General features: G+C 45.2%; 1 protein-coding gene across 2 annotated transcripts; it reads left to right on the forward strand.

Annotated features, from left to right (window-relative positions):
- The first annotated feature begins 14 nt into the window (after window positions 1–14).
- CPSF2 (cleavage and polyadenylation specific factor 2) lies at window positions 15–21,923 on the forward strand. Of its 2 annotated transcripts, none has more exons than XM_083167390.1 (15): window positions 15–77; window positions 1,482–1,641; window positions 3,939–4,098; window positions 4,184–4,289; window positions 5,782–5,911; window positions 6,317–6,432; window positions 6,750–6,937; window positions 7,691–7,981; window positions 8,474–8,574; window positions 9,120–9,320; window positions 9,444–9,596; window positions 9,725–9,950; window positions 18,092–18,394; window positions 19,683–19,817; window positions 19,930–21,923. In XM_083167390.1, exons 1-15 carry the CDS (start codon window positions 32–34, stop codon window positions 20,020–20,022), a joined length of 2,409 nt encoding a protein of 802 aa, XP_083023516.1. In that variant the 5' UTR covers window positions 15–31; the 3' UTR covers window positions 20,023–21,923. The 2 variants fall into 2 exon arrangements, with proteins under 2 accessions (XP_083023516.1, XP_083023517.1); XM_083167391.1 differs by having other exon boundaries at window positions 18–219.
- The last annotated feature ends 58 nt before the right edge of the window (window positions 21,924–21,981 follow it).

Below are 21,981 nucleotides of genomic sequence, written 5' to 3' on the forward strand. Positions count from 1 at the left end.
GGACACGGATGGACTGAGCCAGCTTCCGGTCATGCGCAGTGTGGCTGTGAGGCCAGTGCGCAGGCGGGAGCCGGGCAGTAACTTGGGCCGCGGACTGAGAGTTGCTGCAGCCGATACATGGGGTGAGGTGGCTCAGTGCCCGGGGACAGTCTTCGCGTCTCTCTGCCTGACGGCTGCTGGTACAGAGCAGGTGAAGCAGTGACCCGGAGACAGGCACAGGTCAGAGGAGGCAGATCATGCCGGCGGGGGAGAACCATGGGGCAGGATGAGCCTGGCAACCCTAATTGAGGATGGGTGTGCATCTCAAGTACAGTGCCATAAGGACAGATGGAAACTGGGAGTCCGGGTCTAGGGATTAGATGGGTGCTGTGAGCCCGATGGTGTAGGGTTTGGTGGGTGCTGTGAGCCCGGGGGTGTAAGGGTTTGGTGGGTGCTGTTAGCCCGGGGGCGTAGGGGTTTGGTGGGTGCTGTGAGCCCGGGGGCGTAGGGGTTTGGTGGAAGCTGTGAGCCCGGGGGCGTAGGGGTTTGGTGGGTGCTGTGAGCCCGAGGGCGTAGGGGTTTGGTGGGTGCTGTGAGCCCGAGGGCGTAGGGGTTTGGTGGGTGCTGTGAGCCCGGGGGCGTAGGGGTTAGCTGGGTGCTGTGAGCCCGGGGGTGTAGGGCAAGTTGGTGTTGTGAGCCCGGGGGTCTTGGGGTTAGTGGGGTGCTGTGAGCATGGGGGGGTCTAGAGGTTAGGTGGGTACTGTGAGCATGGGGGGGTCTAGAGGTTAGGTGGGTACTGTGAGCATGGGGGGCGGTCTAGGGGTTAGGGGGTGCTGTGAACATGGAGGGGGTCTAGGGGTTAGGGGGTGCTGTGTACATGGAGGGGGGCTAGGTGAGTGCAGGGGTGTAGGGTCAGTCATGTGTTGTGAGTGCAGAGGTGAAAGAATAGGGGCTCCTGTAAACTTTGCACATCCAGTGACTGATGCATACAAGAAGTGGGGCCGGTCCAACCTAACACTGAGAGCATGGATAGGAGCTAACTGATCAGTGTAATGTAGGGTACACACCACGACGACCCGCTCACGATGCACATCGTGAGCGGGTCGTCAGTGTCTCGTCCGACCTGCTCACGGTGATGCAGGGGGGGCATGACCCGCTCACGATGTGCACCGTGAGCGGGTCCGATCCGATGGCGACCCGCACCTGGCTGTATGGTCGTTCTTCAGAACCTACCTGCAGCAGATAGGATCTGAATAACGACCGACCCGCGGGGCCGCGCATCTGATCGGGTTCGGACCACAACAGGGAAAAAAAGGGCCCAATCTACCTACAATCTACATCCAATTGGTCGGAATTGGATCTAGATTGAGGGGATCGGGCCCTAGTCGTCCTGGTGTGTACCAGGCATAACATTTATTTCTGAGTCCTGTGATTGTACTCTTCAGCACTGATACTGCTATTGGACATCTAAGGTTACTTATTGATTTCTAACTCCTTTGCAGGACCTGTAACAATGACGTCCATCATTAAGCTGACCACGCTCTCCGGAGCGCAGGAGGAGTCCGCCCTCTGTTACCTGTTGCAGGTTGATGAGTTTCGCTTTCTATTGGATTGTGGCTGGGATGAGAATTTCTCCATGGATATCATTGAATCCATTAAAAAGTACGCCTCCTCCGCTTGTCTTGTGAGATGGGTTTTACCGTGAATAAATAACCACATCAGCGCTGGCCCGGCCATTCATCTTACATTCATTTGAATTACCAACAGATGCGCGGCGGGGTGGATTGCTTTCCTTAGAGCCTGCAATGTGTATGCACTGAGCGTTTTTCAGCCCAGTGATTTTCCCCATTATCGCTGGGCGTTCCCATATTCCCATTTGCAAGCATGATCGCTGTGGGCGCACACACCAAGTGTATGCACATGCGCAATGCAAAAACATCGGCCCTGTGCAAATGTACGCGGGCCTGCGAACCAGAATAAGGTGCATAATGGGATTTCACCTCTCCGACCTAAGATCACAAAAGAGAAACTAGAAGTGCTAACTAATCTTCTGGGATTCTTCAGTAGGAACGATGGTTTCTCTACTTCCAGTATCAGCAGGAAGCGTCTTCTTATAAGTTAAATTGGTTTCAGAGGACTGATAAATCTGCAGTCATCAGTCCTCTGAAGCCAAGGACCTGTGTATTAGGATTGCTGAGTGCATTGATAAGCGATCCAAGGTGGAGGGGTTCTAGACTCATCAGCTCATAAAGGGTTAGTTAGAAATGTGCCATAGGGATGCCTGTCATCTGAGATCTTCAAGGGTCTAGGGCAGTTATAACTCATCAGTGTATGGATAGCGGAGTAGGGGCCTGATTCATATCCGATCACAGGGCTGTTAAAAAGCAGAGCCCCGCAATCCGATTGCCGCCCTCCCCTTCAGAGTGAAAACCTGCCCATGTGCAAGCCTGCAAATGCGGTCTTTTAACGGCCGTGTAGAACAGGCAAAGCCATTTGCTGCACACTCCCCATTGATTGCTTTCACCACTGTGTGCAGTGTCTGAGTAGCCATGGACTTACTCGGCGGCTGCGATATAACAGACTGGTTGGGGCTGGAGCTGGACAAGTGTCCGCACCTACAGTTTTTTCCTGACACTCCCATTAAATGGTTGGGTGCTGCCCCCAAATGCCTGCTACCAGCAAATATATATAAAATAAGGAGTCCATGCATAGTCGTTCGATAAAGATTGTGCTGCGAATTCATAGCCCAGCAATCTGGTCTGGAACCGGCCTTAATGTAAGGGGAATATTGCTAAAAAGATACTTTTTCGGGAGTAAAAAAAACACACACACACACAGGGATGTGTTCCATTCCCAAAATCAGGTACACTACACCTGAGACTGAATCAAAAGTTTTAAAGTTTATTTACTAAGCGTTCTATTGAAGATGGGATGTTGCTATGGGCAACCAATCAGATTATATCTACTATCTTACAGAAGGTGCTAAATAAATAAGTACATTCTGGTTGCTATGGGCAACATCTCACCTTCAATAAATCTGGTAAATGTCATTTGTTTTCACTATAGGTTTAAGTGACTAGGACCCTAGTTCTAAAAAACACAAGCAAAGCTTAAATAAAATGAAAACTACAAAACACAGGGGTAGATGTATGAAGCAATGATAATGGAGGAGAAGTGGCACATGGCAACCAATCAGCACTGAAGTAACATTTGTAATTTGCATAATATAGAATTATACAGAGCATCTGATTGGTTGCCATGGGCCACTTCTCCTCTGGCTCACTTCTCCTCTCATCATTTCTTCAAACATCTACCCCATAGTTACTAATACACAAATCATTCCTCATGATAAAACTTCTCCCTTTCTGTCCCACACAATTGAAAGTTTTAAGAATCCCCTACTCCAATACTTGGGTGTGGGACCCTCCACTGATACACTAACATCTCCTCTGTATTTAGCTGTGTGCACTTACATAAAGCTGTGATCTGTGTCCACCTTTGCTACTGCTAGCACCAGTGTTCATGATCTCGCCAGCTATGAAAGGTGCCAAGTAGTACTAAAGGAGAATGGAGATATTTGTAGTGTAATTCCCCTTTAAGGCCTTGAGCTTTATTTAACTTGGTTGTTGGTGTGAGCAGACGTTCTTGTGACACTAATCTCCTCAAGTGATCATTCTACCAGTTTACTGAAAGGTGGCAGCGGGATGTTTCCTCAGAACACACAAGCAAGCACGCGCCTAGCAGGATGTAAGCTGTTGTCAATCCCATTAATGCTCCTGAATATTCATAGCAGCCCAGCCTGATTGATGGGCTTCATGCAGATGCATTATTGGCGTCACAAACAGGAAATACTACAAACATTAAGTTACGTGCTGCTTGTTAAGGGAAATGATTAATAATGTAGTTGTGTATAAGTGGAAAACCTTCTTTAATCCTATTCACTTTTCATGTATCCACAGATATGTGCATCAGATAGATGCAGTTCTCCTCTCGCACCCAGATCCCCTGCACCTGGGAGCTCTCCCCTACGCCGTGGGGAAGATGGGATTAAACTGTGCTATTTATGCCACCATCCCTGTGTACAAGATGGGGCAGATGTTCATGTATGATCTGTACCAGGTCTGTATTGTTTCTGCACGTTTCCCACTATCTCTGTCATTTTTGCTTCAAGGGGTAAGTCTCACATAACCTTTTCTTGTTTCAGTCTCGGCACAATACAGAGGATTTCAACTTGTACACTCTGGATGATGTGGATTCTGCATTTGATAAGATACAGCAGCTGAAATTTTCCCAAATTGTACATTTAAAAGGTACTGTAAAATGCCTGTGGTCGGGTTTCTCTTTATATACACAATAACTGACTCGCCGGCAACACTGATAGTCGACAGGGTGCCGGCAAGGGCATACAAACTTGCCAGTGCTGTCCGGGAAGCAGCTGCAGCATGGCCATCGTTAACGTGGACCTCCCTCGCCTGAATATGCAGGAGGAGGCAGGGGGTCATTAATAATGCACAGGAGCTCGCATCATTAACAATATTGAGTGTACACACTAGGCCAGTGGTATCAAACTCCAGTCCTCGAGAGCTACCAACAGTTCACATTTTCCAGGCCACCTAGCTGCTGCAAAGGTGCATTCGTTACGGACTGACACATTATAAAAGATCCACAGATGGAGCTAATTACTTCACTTGTGATTCTGTGAGGAGACCTGGAAAACGTTAACTGTTGGTAGTTCTCGAGGACTGGAGTTGGCTACCAATGCACTAGACAATATTGTTAACAATATCACTCAGAAGCCCCCTTTCTAAATTAAATTGTTTATAATATCGTCCAGTGTGTATGGGGCTTAGTCTCAGCCCAGTGCAGCTAATAGGCACTTGGAGACTGCAGATTAATTCAACATACACTTGTATATCTGTGTGTGCGCAACAGAGTCTCCAAATCTGTACCGGAAGTGCTACAATGTAACCGGCACAGCTGTTTCCCTATACAAGTTCTGTTCTGCTCCATATACAAACATACCCCTTCCATATCGCAAAAGTAACCCAGGTAATTGCCAGGTGGACCCAAGATGAGGTGCATTGTTAAAACACTACACCTTATAACCCGGGTTGACCAACCTGGCAGTTGGACCCAGGTTATAAGAATGGTTAAACCCAGGCCACCCTCTGTATAATGGGCGGCCCGGGATTAGTGTGAAAGTGCCAGACCCATGTGGCAGCCCATCAAAAACACACAGGTTCAGTGAAACCCTTGTGTTTTCCCCAGCCGCAGCCCCATTTTCAAGAGAAAATCCCTGATAAGCCGCGACACACTGATGGCTGCCAAGGAAGCAGTTACACATGGTCAGTGACCGTGGGTAATTATACCGCTCCTAAAAAATCTTTCACGTTTCTGGGATTCTGTAACTCAGCAGCTGGTCAGACTGTTATTTTTCTAGTAAAATAAAAAGAAAGCATTACACTATTGGGCCCTAATAAGAGAACCAGGGCTGTAATGAGCAATGTGTGTACAGTTCAACAGCAGAAGGCCAAGTGTGTGACAGTTGGTGCTCTGGTGGCAACCTGGAGAGGTGCACAGCCACCCTGGGGCCCGGAGAGGTGCACAGCCACCTTCCCCTTTGTGGGCTGCCTGGAGAGGTGCACAGTCACCCTGGAGCCTCTTCCCTGGTACTTGCGTGTTGTCATAACCTCACATGCAGAGTATTTTGCAGCTTCTGCAGTAATCTATCTATCTCATGACTGAAAGCTCGCTGTATCTGTAAAAACGTTTAACTAATTTGTAAATTGTGCCTCCATGCAGGGAAAGGTCACGGTTTGTCCATCACGCCGTTACCGGCCGGTCACATGATTGGCGGGACCATATGGAAAATCGTGAAGGACGGGGAGGAGGAGATTGTTTACGCAGTTGACTTCAATCACAAGCGAGAAATGTAAGTTGACCGGGACAGAGACCGAAGCTTTTTTAGGGTTTTGCTGTAACTGTTTCCTTGTCGCGTACACAATGGGCCTTATTTTAGTTCACTCTTTCTGACAAAATCCTTCTTAGATGGGCAAAACCATGTGCACTGCAGGTGGGGCAGATGTAACTTGTGCAGATATAATTAGATTTGGGTGGGGTTTTACTTCAAAGTGAGATCTATATTGCAGTGTAAAAATAAAGCAGCCAGTAGTTTCCCTTCACAGAAACAAAATAACTCACCCAAATCTAATTCTCTCTGCACATTTTACATCTGCCCCCCTGCAGTGCACATAGTTTTGTCCATCTAAGAAGGATTTTGTCAGAAAGAGTGAACCAAAATAAGGCCCAATGTCACGGTGGTTCTTTTCTGTTCCAGACATTTAAATGGCTGTTCTTTGGAGATGATCAGCCGACCTTCCCTGCTCATCACGGATTGCTTTAATGCCACATACGTGCAGCCCAGGAGGAAGCAGAGAGATGAGCAGCTGCTGAGTATGTATTCCCCTCTTCTGTCTGTATAAGGAGTCCTGGTCTTGTACACAAAACAGAAAAATGTGCCAAAAAGTTGCAGGTGCGCAATTTAACACCAACTTAGCGCTCCGCTTCGAGCGCATTGTGAATGCATAAACATATTCAGGGTTTAGCTTCTGTGTCTAGCACGGTTTAGTTGGTGGCTAGCACGGTTTACAATCCATGGTTAAAATTCAAAACATGGGAAAGGGGGAAGATTAGAAAGTCTCCGCTGTAGATGGTGGTTGTGTACATAATACAACACATACTGTATCTATCACCTTGTGTATGCTCTGCAGCCAATGTCCTGGAGACCTTGCGTGGAGATGGGAATGTGTTAATTGCTGTGGACACTGCTGGGAGGGTCCTGGAGCTAGCACAGCTCCTTGACCAGATTTGGAGAACCAAAGACGCTGGACTCGGGGTGTACTCCCTCGCCCTGCTAAATAACGTCAGCTACAACGTGGTCGAGTTCTCAAAGTCCCAGGTGAGTCTCCGTTATCCAATAATGTTCTCTTTAAACAGTTGGAGAAGTGCTGTAATGGATCATTCTTAGACTGCTGATTATACTTGCTGGGAGTTTACAATCCTGGGATTTTGGGATTAGAATGCGCATACGCAGTCTAATGCTAGGAGGTCAGACGCTGGGGTTTTTTTTTTTTCTGTTCTTTTTTTTTTTTCAATTTCGAAACCTAGGATTGAAAAAAAAATGCCTCAGCATGGGTGTGGTACAGGGGTCCGACAGCCGGGATCCTGACAGTCATTAGCCCAACGTCGGACCCAGACAGCATGGTGAGCGCAACTAAGCCCCTTCTATTCTCCCTCTATGGGGGTCGTGGAAAATATCCGGTGGCAGTCGGGAACCCGGCTGTCGGTATTTTGACAGTTGGGATCCCGACCGGCACCCCCCAGCATTGGCCTCCCCAGTCATAATGTACATCCTGATTTCACAACATAAATTTCCTTGGGGCAACTAATACGTTATGCAGTGGTTGCTAATTCAGGTGTTTGGTGTATTCTGTATTGATCCATATAGCAAAGTTTTTGCACTGAACTAACATTTGTGGAACACTGCCTGCTACTTCCTAGAGCGCTGGTGCTTTCACTCGGTGCCCACGTCTAAAAAAATTTCCATTGTTTCTAGGTACTAACAAATATGGCCTTTCAGTGAGGTCCGTTCATTATTTGTAGTGTGCGCTCATGTTACAACCCTTCTTTGCAATGGCTGCTCATGTTACAGGTGGAGTGGATGAGCGACAAGCTCATGAGATGTTTCGAAGACAAGAGGAACAACCCCTTCCAGTTCCGTCACCTCTCCTTGTGCCACGGTTTTGCTGACCTCTCTCGTGTCCCCAGTCCAAAAGTGGTTCTTGCCAGCCAGCCGGACCTGGAGTGTGGCTTCTCCAGGGAGCTCTTCATCCAGTGGTGTCAAGATCCCAAAAACTCGGTCATCCTCACCTACAGGACCAACCCCGGAACCCTCACTCGCTACCTAATTGATAACCCCGCCGAGCGAGTCATAGATATGGAGGTAACATACAACTAGGACACAAGCAGGGTGCGATTAGTACATGGCTGCAGTGATGGGGGATGCGGTCATTACGTTGATGGTCAAAAGGTCAATTACATGAAAAAGGTCATTGGGTTGACATGGTAAAAAAAAAGTGTATTTTTCATGATTTTTTTTTATTTATTTTTTTAAACCGACTTGTTCATACTTTCCTATCCCATTGTTCATAGAGGGAGCATGGCGAGAACAGGGGTAGACTTATACGGTGTCATTGTTGACCGATGGCGACAGACACCGAAAAAGTTAAAAAATCCACGTCTACTTTTTTCCACTCTGAACTTTTTTATGTCGACCTAATGCATGTCAAACTTGGTGTGTCTACCTTTTCACTGTCAAACTTTTGACAGTCGACCTAACAGCACCTACCCCATTTTAGGAGTATCTACTCTATACATGATGATTAGTTATATATGCTTTGTAGATGACGTGAGGTTTTTTTTCTATTGTTTCCAGCTTAGGAAACGCGTGAAGCTGGAAGGAAAGGAACTTGAAGAATATCTGGAGAAAGAAAAACTAAAAAAAGAGGCGGCAAAGAAACTGGAACAGTCCAAAGAGTACGTACTGTGACCGCAATATGGGCCCGGTTCAGTAACGTGTGGTCCCCGGCGTATTCGTACCGGGGACCGATGTTTTACTCCGTCTCCGAGGCGTTCGCACAGGTAGGGGTGGGATGGAGGCGAGCAGGGGGTTTCCGCATGGGGGACGCCCAGCGTTTCCTTGCCATGCCCACAGAAACGGTGGCTGTCCCCAATGGAACGTAGGCAGGCAGCTGCCTGCCAGGGGCGAGTGGCTGATGGCCCCTGTTCTCAGAGCCGGACGCTACAAATATAGGTCAGTCATGACTGACGTATATTTGCGAACAGGAAAAAAACTATCGATGGTTGGCGACCACTGAATGATTTCGCCCTGGTACGCTCACATGCAATGCGGCGGGATGTTCGCGGGCCGTACGGTTGACATTAGCTTGCCTGGTGGGGAGCGTTAGATGGCTCGCTAAGCAGCAAATTTACGCTGCTTAGTGAGCCAACCTGAATCACCCCCTATGTTTCCAGTTTCATTGTCACCAGATTGTGACCAATGTCCCTCATCCTCCTCTCAGGGCGGACATTGATTCCAGTGATGAGAGCGACGTGGAAGAAGACATCGATCAGCCCGTGTCCCACAAGGCCAAACATGACCTCATGATGAAGAACGAAAACAGCAGGAAAGGAAGTTTCTTCAAACAGGCCAAAAAGTCGTATCCCATGTTCCCAGCTCCCGAAGAGCGCGTCAAATGGGACGAATACGGTGAAATAATAAAGTACGGGGCTCCTAAGTGTTTTGTTGGTTGCTTTTTGACCTTTGTTGATATCAGTTAAGGTTGTGGCATATACATATAAAAGCACATAAATCCTAAGATTATTCATTGTTTTATTCATTGAAGGCCTGAAGACTTCTTGGTGCCGGAGCTTCAGGCGACAGAGGAGGAGAAGAATAAGTTGGAATCTGGAATGACAAATGGGGAAGAACCAATGGACCAAGATTTATCCGATGTGCCCACAAAATGTGTCTCGGCAACGGAGCCAATGGAGATCAAGTGAGTGAGCACTACATTTCTCTCAATGCTGGTCCTACCAGTCGGGAGCACTGTGGAATTACCTTCCGCTTTATCTAGTAAGGCCGTACAGAACTACATAGAACTCTTCAATATGTGAATATCTACAGGGCAAGGGTCACGTACATTGACTACGAGGGGCGATCAGACGGAGATTCCATCAAGAAGATCATTAACCAGATGAAGCCTCGTCAGCTGGTAATTGTGCATGGGCCTCCCGACGCCAGCCTGGATCTCGCAGAGGCCTGTAGGGCTTTTGGGGGCAAAGATATTAAAGTTTACACCCCAAAACTTCATGAAACTGTGGATGCAACAAGTGAAACTCACATTTACCAGGTAACACACAGTTTGTGCTTTTTCTGTAGGGTACGCGGCCCTTCGTTTGACAGTGTGTAGGTTTTTTTTTTTTAACCCCTTCCCGACATTTGACGTATATATACGTCATGGCCGGAAAAGTACTTCCCGACACATGACGTATATATACGTCATGACTTCAAACTGTCACTGCGTCTAGAGACGCAGTGACAGAGGGACGATGTCTGCTGTCCCTGACAGCAGACATGTCCCTGCATGCCCAGGGGGGGCTGCGATGCCGCCCCCCCGTCGGCGATCGCTGTGATTGGCTGTTCAGTGTGAACAGCCATTCACAGCGTTTTCTGTGTCACCGGCGAATAACGTTCGCCGGTGACACGGGATCGGAGGTGATTGGTGCTGTAAAGTACAGCACCAATCACCGCGGGGTGTAAGGGTGACACTGGTGTCACCCCACCTCACCCCGCCCGCCCCCAAAGGCCGTGATTGGTTCGTCGGACTGACGGACCAATCACAGCCATGGAGGGGGGTTTAAACTAACGGTGACTGCACTGCAGACGCCATTCCGGTCTGGAATAGCGTGCAGTGCGGTCACCGTGCCCAGCTGTCGCCATTTACTGACCAGAACCTTGCTAAATACTTACCTGATCACTGCCTGGATCTTGCTTCCTCTTGTGACATCCTGTGCTGTGTTGTGCTGCTGCGAGTTATTAGATAGAGAGAGAGAGAGAGATAGAGAGGCCTAGTGACAGAGAGTGCTATATTTTGTGCTGCTGCAGTGTAATAGAGTTAGAGATAGAGAGATAGAGAGAGAGAGAGAGAGAGAGAGAGAGAGAGAGAGATAGTGACAGATTGTGCTATATATTTTTTTTATATAACTGACTGCTGCCCCCCCTTTTGTGCTGATCAGTATAAATTAACTGATCAGCAACTTTTTGGGGGCGCAGGGTTTTTTATATATATATATATATATATATATATATATATATATATATATATATATATATATATATATATATATATATATATATATATATATATATATATATACCTGTCAGTGCTGCTGCTGCAGTGTCATAGAGTGATAGATAGTGAGAGATAGAGAGAGATAGTGACAGAGAGTGATAGACTGCTATATTTTGTGTCTGCTGCCCCCCTTTTGTGCACCCCCAGCAACTTTTTGGGGGTGCAGGGGTTATTTTTCATATATATAACTGTCAGTGCTGCTGCTGCAGTGTCATAGAGTGATAGATAGTGAGATATAGAGAGAGATAGTGACAGAGAGTGATAGAGAGTGCTAAATTTTGTGTCTGCTGCCCCCGCCTTTTGTGCTGATCACTATATCTGAGGTGATCAGCAACTTTTTGGGGGTGCAGAGGTTTTTTTTTTTTATATATACCTGCCAGTTGCACTGTCAGTTGCACCAAAGGTTGTGCACCTGCTGCCCCTCACTGGTAATCAGTGTCGCATCACTGATCACCTTTTTTTTTTAGAGGCTGCTGTGGGGCTTTTTTAATTTTTTTTTTACACACACTGTGATTTTGTGGGTGTCCTGTGGCCACTGTGCGCTGATCAGTGACGTACATCACTGATCATCTTTTTCGGCACAGGGTTGATCTATTTTTTATTTTTTTTTTGATCAAATTCCTGTTGCCTTTGAGCGCTGTTCAGTGACGGACGTTACTGACCAACATCTGTGCTCAATTTTTGGCGCAGGACCTTTTTTTTTTTTTTTTTTAACCCCTTCAATTTTTTTTTTTTGTATAAAGTATTTTTTTTTTTCTGCACTACATACACACTACACACTACATACCCCCCGGGTTGAAATAAAGTTTGTACCCCCCCCTACACTATACACGTGTTGAAACATTTCACTACCAGTAACACAAAAATGTCATCCCAAATGTCATCCCAAATGTCATCCCAGTCATCCAGAAGAATGTATTCAGCGGAGGAGGCATATGCCATGCTTGCTTCTGACTCTGACACAGCCAGTGATGCAAGCGGGGAATTTGAAGGATTCGTCTTAAGCTCCTCTTCCTCCTCTGGTGATGAGGGACCCCCTCAAAGACGCCCCCGTAGAGCAGCTGAGACCCACCCCCCAATAATTGATCTCGTATGGACCCCACCACCAGACAATTTTGAGCCCCAGGTTCCTGAGTTTTTGGCCATGCCAGGAATCCAATTTGATTCCACAGGTCTCAGAGAAATTGACTTTTTCAAATTATTTTTCTCTGATGATTTTATAAATTTAATGGTGGACCAAACTAATTTATATGCCCAGCAGTTTATTGCTCAAAACCCCACATCATCATTTGCTAGGTGGACCCCTGTAGATGCAGTAGAGATGATGACGTTTTGGGGTCTGGTGTTTCATATGGGCATAGTAAAAAAGCCAGAAATTAGGCAATATTGGAGTACAGATGTTCTGTACAGCACCCCATTTTACCGTATGGCCATGCCCCGGGCTCGATTTGAGACGATCCTTAAATTTTTGCATTACAACGATAATGCACAGTGCCCACCCAGAGATGATCCCACCTTTGACCGGCTATTCAAAGTCAGGCCGGTCATTGATCATTTCAGTGCCAAATTTGAAGAGATGTACATCCCAGATAAATTCATTTGCATAGACGAGTCCCTTATACATTTTAAAGGAAGGGTTAAATTCCGCCAGTACCTTCCCAGTAAGAGGGCAAGGTATGGCATAAAAATGTATAAGCTGTGTGAAAGCACCTCAGGGTACACTCACAGGTTTAGGGTATATGAAGGGAAGGATTCAAGAATTGAACCGCCAGAATGCCCCCCCTCCCTCGTAGGTGTTAGTGGAAAAATTGTCTGGGATTTAGTGCACCCCTTCCTGGATAAAGGTTATCACCTCTATGTGGATAACTTTTACACTAGCATCCCCCTGTTTAAGGCCCTTGGTTCAAGAGGTACAGCAGCTTGCGGTACTGTGCGCAAGAACCAAAGAGGCCTCCCAAAAACGCACATTGCCCAAGTAATGAGAAGGGGTGAAAGCAGGGGAATATGCACCGAAAATATGTTGTTGGTCAAATATAAGGACAAGAGGGATGTCCTTATACTGACAACAATTCACGGAGACAGTACCACCTCCGTCCCTGTACGAGGTACCAGTACCCACACCTCAAAACCTAATTGTATCCTGGATTACAATAGGTACATGGGCGGAGTGGATCTTTCAGATCAGGTACTGAAGCCGTACAGTGCCCTGCGGAAAACAAAAATCTGGTACAAGAAGCTGGCCGTGTATATCATCCAGATGGCACTGTATAACGCTTACGTGCTATTCCGTTCTACCGGCCAGAGGGGGACATTTATGCACTTTCAAGAGGAAGTCATAAAGGGCCTAGTATTTGGGAACCAGCAGGCAGAGGGCCCCAGTACTTCTAGTACTGGCCCCCGTATTGTACCAGGGCAGCATTTTCCGAACGAAATCCCCTCCACTGCAAGAAAGGGCAGGACACAAAAAAGGTGCAAAGTTTGCTATAAAAAGGGAATAAGAAAGGAAACTATTTTCCACTGTGAAACTTGCCCCGACAAACCCGGCCTATGTATAAAGGAGTGTTTTAAAATATACCACACATCTATGGATTATTAGGTTCATCATTTCACCGTGCTTCGGGGGTCTTGCTAATGCCACATAGCACCCACCATTCATTCCACCAGAATCTGAGCTGCAAAATCCAAAAATCACTCCTTCCCTTCTGAGTCCTGCCATGCACCCAACTGGTATTTTTTGGTCACATATGAGGCATTGCCATACTCGGGAGAAATTGGGGCACAGATTTTGGGGTGCTTTTTCTCCTTCATACCTTCTGAAAATGAAAAATTTTGAGCCAGAACTGCATTTTTGTGTAAAAAAATTTAATTTTTCATTTTCACTGCCCAGTTGTACCACAATTGGTGAAACCCCTGGGGGTTTGAAATGTACACTATACCCCTAGATGAATTCCCTGAGGGGTGTAGTTTGCAAAATGGGGTCACTTGTGGGGGGGTTCCACTGTATTGGTGCTTTGGGGGTCTTGCTAATGCGACATAGCACCCACCAACATTCCACCAGAATTTGTGCTGCAAAATCCAAATATCACTCCTTCCCTTCTGAGTCCTGCCACTTTTTGGTCACACATGAGGCATTGCCGTACTCGGGAGAAATTGGGGCACAGATTTTGGGGTGCTTTTTCTCCTTCATACCTTCTGAAAATGAAAAATTTTGAGCCAGAACTGCATTTTTGTGTAAAAAAATGTAATTTTTCATTTTCACTGCCCAGTTGTATCAAAATTGGTGAAACCCCTGGGGGTTTGAAATGTACACTATACCCCTAGATGAATTCCCTGAGGGGTGTAGTTTGCAAAATGGGGTCACTTGTGGGGGGGTTCCACTGTATTGGTGCTTTGGGGGTCTTGCTAATGCGACATAGCACCCACCAACATTCCACCACCAAAAATCACTCCTTCCCTTCTGAGTCCTGCCATGCACCCAACTGGTATTTTTTGGTCACATATGAGGCATTGCCATACTCGGGAGAAATTGGGGCACAGATTTTGGGGTGCTTTTTCTCCTTCATACCTTCTGAAAATGAAAAATTTTGAGCCAGAACTGCATTTTTGTGTAAAAAAATTTAATTTTTCATTTTCACTGCCCAGTTGTACCACAATTGGTGAAACCCCTGGGGGTTTGAAATGTACACTATACCCCTAGATGAATTCCCTGAGGGGTGTAGTTTGCAAAATGGGGTCACTTGTGGGGGGGTTCCACTGTATTGGTGCTTTGGGGGTCTTGCTAATGCGACATAGCACCCACCAACATTCCACCAGAATTTGTGCTGCAAAATCCAAATATCACTCCTTCCCTTCTGAGTCCTGCCACTTTTTGGTCACACATGAGGCATTGCCGTACTCGGGAGAAATTGGGGCACAGATTTTGGGGTGCTTTTTCTCCTTCATACCTTCTGAAAATGAAAAATTTTGAGCCAGAACTGCATTTTTGTGTAAAAAAATGTAATTTTTCATTTTCACTGCCCAGTTGTATCAAAATTGGTGAAACCCCTGGGGGTTTGAAATGTACACTATACCCCTAGATGAATTCCCTGAGGGGTGTAGTTTGCAAAATGGGGTCACTTGTGGGGGGGTTCCACTGTATTGGTGCTTTGGGGGTCTTGCTAATGCGACATAGCACCCACCAACATTCCACCACCAAAAATCACTCCTTCCCTTCTGAGTCCTGCCATGCACCCAACTGGAATTTTTTGGTCACATATGAGGCATTGCCATACTCGGGAGAAATTGGGGCACAGATTTTGGGGTGCTTTTTCTCCTTCATACCTTATGAAAATGAAAAATTTTGAGCCAGAACTGCATTTTTGTGTAAAAAAATGTAATTTTTCATTTTCACTGCCCAGTTGTATCAAAATTGGTGAAACCCCTGGGGGTTTGAAATGTACACTATACCCCTAGATGAATTCCCTGAGGGGTGTAGTTTGCAAAATGGGGTCACTTGTGGGGGGGTTCCACTGTATTGGTGCTTGGGGGGTCTTGCTAATGCGACATAGCACCCACCAAAATTCCACCAGAATCTGAGCTGCAAAATCCAAAAATCACTCCTTCCCTTCTGAGTCCTGCCATGCACCCAAATGGTATTTTTTGGTCACATGTGAGGCATTGCCGTACTCGGGAGAAATTGGGGCACAGATTTTGGGGTGCTTTTTCTCCTTCATACCTTCTGAAAATGAAAAATTTTGAGCCAGAACTGCATTTTTGTGTAAAAAAATGTAATTTTTCATTTTCACTGCCCAGTTGTATCAAAATTGGTGAAACCCCTGGGGGTTTGAAATGTACACTATACCCCTAGATGAATTCCCTGAGGGGTGTAGTTTGCAAAATGGGGTCACTTGTGGGGGGGTTCCACTGTATTGGTGCTTGGGGGGTCTTGCTAATGCAGCATAGCACCCACCAACATTCCACCAGAATCTGAGCTGCAAAATCCAAAAATCACTCCTTCCTTTCTGAGTCCTGCCATGCACCCAAATGGTATTTTTTGGTCACATGTGAGGCATTGCCGTACTCGGGAGAAATTGGGGCACAGATTTTGGGGTGCTTTGTCTCCTTCATTCCTTGTGAAAATGAAAAATTTTGAGCCAGAACTGCATTTTTGTGTAAAAAATGTAATTTTTCATTTTCACTGCCCAGTTGTATCAAAATTGGTGAAACCCCTGGGGGTTTGAAATGTACACTATACCCCTAGATGAATTCCCTGAGGGGTGTAGTTTGCAAAATGGGGTCACTTGTGGGGGGGTTCCACTGTATTGGTGCTTGGGGGGTCTTGCTAATGCGACATAGCACCCACCAAAATTCCACCAGAATCTGAGCTGCAAAATCCAAAAATCACTCCTTCCCTTCTGAGTCCTGCCATGCACCCAAATGGTATTTTTTGGTCACATGTGAGGCATTGCCGTACTCGGGAGAAATTGGGGCACAGATTTTGGGGTGCTTTTTCTCCTTCATACCTTCTGAAAATGAAAAATTTTGAGCCAGAACTGCATTTTTGTGTAAAAAATTTAATTTTTCATTTTCACTGCCCAGTTGTACCACAATTGGTGAAACCCCTGGGGGTTTGAAATGTACACTATACCCCTAGATGAATTCCCTGAGGGGTGTAGTTTGCAAAATGGGGTCACTTGTGGGGGGGTTCCTAAATTTTAGCATCTTATGGTGCCTAGAAACCTACATGGTGCCTAAAAAATAATCTCATAAAAAGGAGGCTCCAAAATCAAGTAGGTGCTCCTTCTATTATGAAGCCTGTGGTTTGGTCAACGTGCACACTAGGGCCACATATAGGATATTTATGAAAACAAAAGAATTGGGGGAATCAATTTTTAGTCACATTTCTCTAGTAAAATGTACTGTGTTCCTTAGAAAAATGTATTAAAATTGCAAATCTGCAAAAAAAATGAAATTTTGAAATTTCACCTACACTTTGTTTTAATTCCTGTGAAACACCTAAAGGGTTAACAAACTTCCAAAATGCTGTTTTGAATACTGTGAGGGGTGCAGTTTTTGAAATGGTATCATTTATGGGGGTGTCTCACATACAAGTCCCTCAAAGTCACATCAGAACTGAACTGGTCCCTAAAAAAATCAGTGTTTGAAATTTTCTTGAAAATTTGAGAATTTGCTATTCATATTGTAAGCCTCCTAGTGTCCAAAAAAATTAAAAGGAAGTTGAAATAATGATGGAAACATAAAGTAGACATATGGTCTGTTAGTTATTAACTATTTTGAGTGGTATGATTATTTGTCTCACAAGCAGAAAATTTAACATTTAGCAAATTGCTAAATTTTCCATTTTTTTACGACATTTTGGTATTTTTCACAAAAAAACACAGACTGTATCGACCCAAATTTACCACTAATTTGAAGTACAATGTGTCACGAGAAAACAATCTCAAAATCACTGGGATAAGTAAAAGCAAAAAAAAGTTATCCCCACTTAAGTGATACATGTCAGATTTGAAAAAAAGGGCTCTGTCAGGAACGCAAAAACTGGCTCTGTCAGGAAGGGGTTAAATCCCTTGTTCATACTTTACCATCCCAGTAGACGCGGAGGTAGAATGTGTGCCGAACGCGATGGGGCACTGTGCCCAAAGCATGGCAAGCCATGCAAGGGGACACGGTACACTTATACGGTGTCCATGTCGACAAAAAGAGACACACACAAAAAGAAAAAACTCCCGCCGACACTTTGCTTGTGTCAACCTTTTGACCACTAGTGGTCAACCAAGCGATCCAAATTCTTCTGTAGAATTATAGGTGTTCCTTTTATCGTTTCGTTTGCATATAAAACATTCTATTTTTAATATTTAATTTCCTCTCTGCCGCTTCACAATCAAAGCGGTCAATTTATTAAAGCATTTAAAAATAAACTGGGGTTGCCCATAGCAACCAATCAGATTCTGTCTATCATTTCCCAAGAAAATAATAAACATAACCTGATTGTTGCTATGGGCGATATCATCTCTGCTCTTTTTTTTTTTTAGAGTCTTTGGCAAGTTTACCCCAAATTGTTTTGCATTGTATCTAATCGTATTTGTTAGAACACCCAACGACCGGCTCTGTAATTCCCGGTGACTGCTTTATCTGAACAGGTCCGGTTGAAAGACTCCCTCGTCAGCTCCCTGAAGTTCTGCAAAGCTAAAGACACAGAGCTAGCGTGGATAGATGGCGCGCTAGACATGCGCGTATCAAAGGTGGACACAGGGGTCATCCTGGAGGAAGGGGAATTGAAGGACGATGGGGACGACTCCGAAATGCAAGTGGACACTCCGGCGGTCGATGCCAGCGCCATTGCTCAGCAGAGAGTCATAAAGAGCCTGTTTGGTGATGATGACAAGGAGTTTTCAGAAGAAAGCGAAATCATTCCTACACTCGAACCATTGCCAAGCAATGAGGTTTGCAGTTATGTTATGCATCCACTAGGGGGCAGTTAATGTCTCATTCAGCCTGTAGAGTTCAGTCATCAAAACACCTCTCATTGCATTAAGGCCCTCATTCTAATCTGTTCGGTCCCCGGCGTATTCGCATCGGTGACCGATGTTTACACTCTGCGCATGTGCCTATGTGCAGGGCTTCTGTGCGGACCCCTTTGGTGTTCACACGGGCGGGGGGGGGGAATCGATGCGGGCAGGAGATGTGCACATGGGGATGCCCATCGTTTCCAGGTGCGCCCAGGAAACCACTGGGCTTCCCCATGCAAACGCAGGCGTGCTGACATCAGCCATCTGCCCCATTCTAGTACCGGGACAGCGCAAATATTGGTCAGTCAAGTCAATTTCGCTCCCGTGAACTACCCTATGAATGGATGTATATGCAAAACATTAATTAGCAAAGCAGCGGGAGGGGAGGGGGAATTCGCTCGCCCAGCAGGCTGTGTTAGATGGCTCACTAAGCAGCGATTTTTCACTGCTTAGCGAGTCACCCAGAATCACCCAATTAAGTGTGTTTGTGGTGTATTGATCGTATTGTAAGAAAAACAACTTTGTCCCCATCCTTTCTTAGCAGCGTTTAATACCCTAAGGAATTGATGTATCTAGCCATGAAAACTGTGCAGAGTTGGACCGACGGAAGAGTTGTCCATAACCACCAATAAGCTTGTACCTAACACTTTATAGAATGCCCTTGGTTAATTCTACCTGGAAGCTAATTGGTTGCTTTGGTCAACTGGTCCACTCATTGTCATTTTTTTGTAATTGGTGCAATGTGACAACAGTGGAACTAGGGCGGTATAATTACGAAGCGGCGGATTTCTGGTGGGATTGCTAACTCCAAACTACCTGCAACCCGCCAGGAACCGAACGCTTAAACTATAAGACATCGGACTGCAAGCAATGTTTTTCCACAAAGCCAAAGTAAAACAGATGGACATTGAGAGTAGTTACAAAGCCACATGGTTTGGTGCCTACATTTTCCGGCAATATGCAGGGGTTTCACAACCCCCAGAACCGAGGCCTCAGACCAGGTTCATTTGCCGGAAGTCATTCTGTAAGCCCGGCGCTGCTTCTCTGTAACTCTGGTAGTGGGTGAGAGCTGCCATGATAACTACTCATCCAAGAAATCCACCGTACAGTAAAGATGTATTGCTTAGACGCAGATTTATTATTTTGAATGGTAGAACTTTGTTGACAAGTAACATGGTGATCATTGGGGCTGGCACTAATCGGTCATTGATTTTCTGGACAGATTCTCGGACATCAGTCTGTGTTTATGAACGAGCCTAGATTGTCTGACTTCAAGCAAGTCCTCCTGAGGGAGGGGATCCAGGCAGAGTTCGTTGGGGGCGTCCTTGTCTGTAACAACGTGGTAGCTGTCCGCAGGGTGAGTTGTGGACAACATTTCATATTCCGAAGCCATGGATTGCTCCTAAGTAATCAGGTATCCAAATATATAATGAATCATCTTTACTAAAGCATGACCTTTTTGTTTACAGACGGAGACGGGACGGATCGGTTTAGAGGGGTGCCTCTGTGAGGACTATTTTAAAATAAGAGAACTTTTATATGCACAGTATGCTATAGTGTGAGCAGCGTTTACTGGAAACCCTCCTCCCTGTGTGTACCCTGGAGACCTCCCTTGGCAAGCGCGATTGTTGCAATTTTTATCCCTTTTTTTTTCATTGGATACTTTATCCCCCGAAAAGAATTGAATATGTTGGGTTTCCACGTTCAAACCCCCAAATACATATATTTTCATTACCCTTTTCCTCTTGGTGCTCCCAGTTTATTTTTGAAAGTTGTCCCACCAGTTCCGCTGCAGTTAATGCCGAGGTTCTTCTCTACAGATCATTCACGGTAAACATACAGAAGAAAAACTCAGATTTATTCTGAAACTATAACGGAAATGTTGCATGGTTCTTTTTTTCCTAATATGTTTTATTTAAAAAAAACTTTTTCTTGTAAACCAACCTCTGCATGTAGATCCGTGTCATACTGTGTGATTAGTCCAATGGGCTCTGATAAATTCCACTGATCGTTGCACACGTGAAGATTATGCCAGCCATTGCGTGTATCCCCGAATCTGGGGAAGGAACCCAAATATTGCCAGAGGGGAATGGTAGTTTACGGAAGCTGTAACATTTAATTTCGAAACTTTTTTTTTTTTTTTTTTAAAGGACCAATGGACAGCCCGTTTTAATTAGAAGTTTTGGTCCTCTTATTCTGTTATGGTACATAGGCTATAGCCACAAGTTTACATGGTAGAAGTGGATAAAGGAATTTAATTAGATGTTCACTACTATTTACTGTAAGTGTTCTATATCCATATTTGTCTAATGGAGCCAATTATTCCTAGTGAGGTTTGTTCTTGATAACAAAATATATTGTTTTAGATTTATCCATTGGCGGATCCAGAGGTGGGAGCTTCAGAACAATCACACCAACTGCCAGTTGTGCGGCTCCCTATTTGAATTTTAACTGTGCTGCAGCCGCTACTGGATTTGTTACATGCTTATTAAAGGGGTTACGGTCTTAATGGTAGCCCGTGTCTAGGTAGATAGTCAATAGGTTGACCCAAGTGGTCAATATCCACAAGGTCAACGCAGAAATGGTCGTCACATGTAAAGATCAACCTCAATTACTGTGGCACATACCCTCGCATGGTCGCAATGCATAAGGCAAGAGTTTTTGCTCTACTACCACTATGCTCAGCACAATTTACTATCCAGATGGACTCAACGTCCAAAACAAACAAAATAAAAAATAAACCCATGATGACCATTGCTACGTCTGCTTTTTTAGTTGACCTTTTTTTTGTTGATGTTGTTGTTGCTTGTCAACCTTCTACATGACCTATTGTCTACCTGTCTACCTATCAACTGCATACAATGGAACAGAGCTTTGCAGTTGTCCTGTATTTAGTTGAACCTCTTGATTCCTATGACCACTTCCCCAGATGTATGTGTGATAACGCGGAACCACCACAGCAATCTCATCCACATTTTTTCAATGTGTGGAATTCTAGCAAGACCGAACAAATGGCCTTAGGAGCAAATCACTCCTATCGCATTGTTACAAGTGCATATTTGTTTGCAGTGTAATGAACTGCAATAAGTCATTGGAGAGTACAGTTGTATTTCATCTTATGCAATGGTTTATATCAAATCATATTTTGATAGTTGTCTTTTTGACAGGTTAGGCTGGTACTTGTAGTGCCACCAAAGTTCGAGCGAGGCAGGTTAAAAGTCTGCATGCAGCATAAGATTAGAAATGTTTGTATTTTTTATCCCCTTTGTAGGTTTTATTTGGCGATGTAGCACCTCTGTTATTTGAGGTGATGCGTAATGTAGCTACTGTTGTGTAAAACTTTGCAGCGAACAGAGTTTGACTGCACTAAATGGCTTTTCAGGGAATCATCTTAGCCACAATATGTCTTTGTATGGAATGTTTCTTATCTTGAATTGTACAATAAAGATTACAGAAACCTGTCTTTGCTGTGTGTTGTGACAGTTACATATCTGCTGTTAGACACTAGGGGGCAGTCATTC

This window comes from Crinia signifera, chromosome 12, assembly GCF_055691185.1.
Source record: "Crinia signifera chromosome 12, ASM5569118v1, whole genome shotgun sequence".
Taxonomy (NCBI): Eukaryota; Metazoa; Chordata; class Amphibia; order Anura; family Myobatrachidae; genus Crinia; species Crinia signifera.

Excerpts from the sequence above, each read along its gene's own strand:
- CPSF2 (XM_083167390.1), top strand. The coding sequence starts at position 32 with ATGCGCAGTGTGGCTGTGAGGCCAGTGCGCAGGCGGGAGCCGGGCA. Across the intron at positions 1,642-3,938 it reads ATCATTGAATCCATTAAAAA|ATATGTGCATCAGATAGATG; the intron begins GTACGCCTCCTC and ends ATGTATCCACAG. Across the intron at positions 18,395-19,682 it reads AACCATTGCCAAGCAATGAG|ATTCTCGGACATCAGTCTGT; the intron begins GTTTGCAGTTAT and ends TTTTCTGGACAG.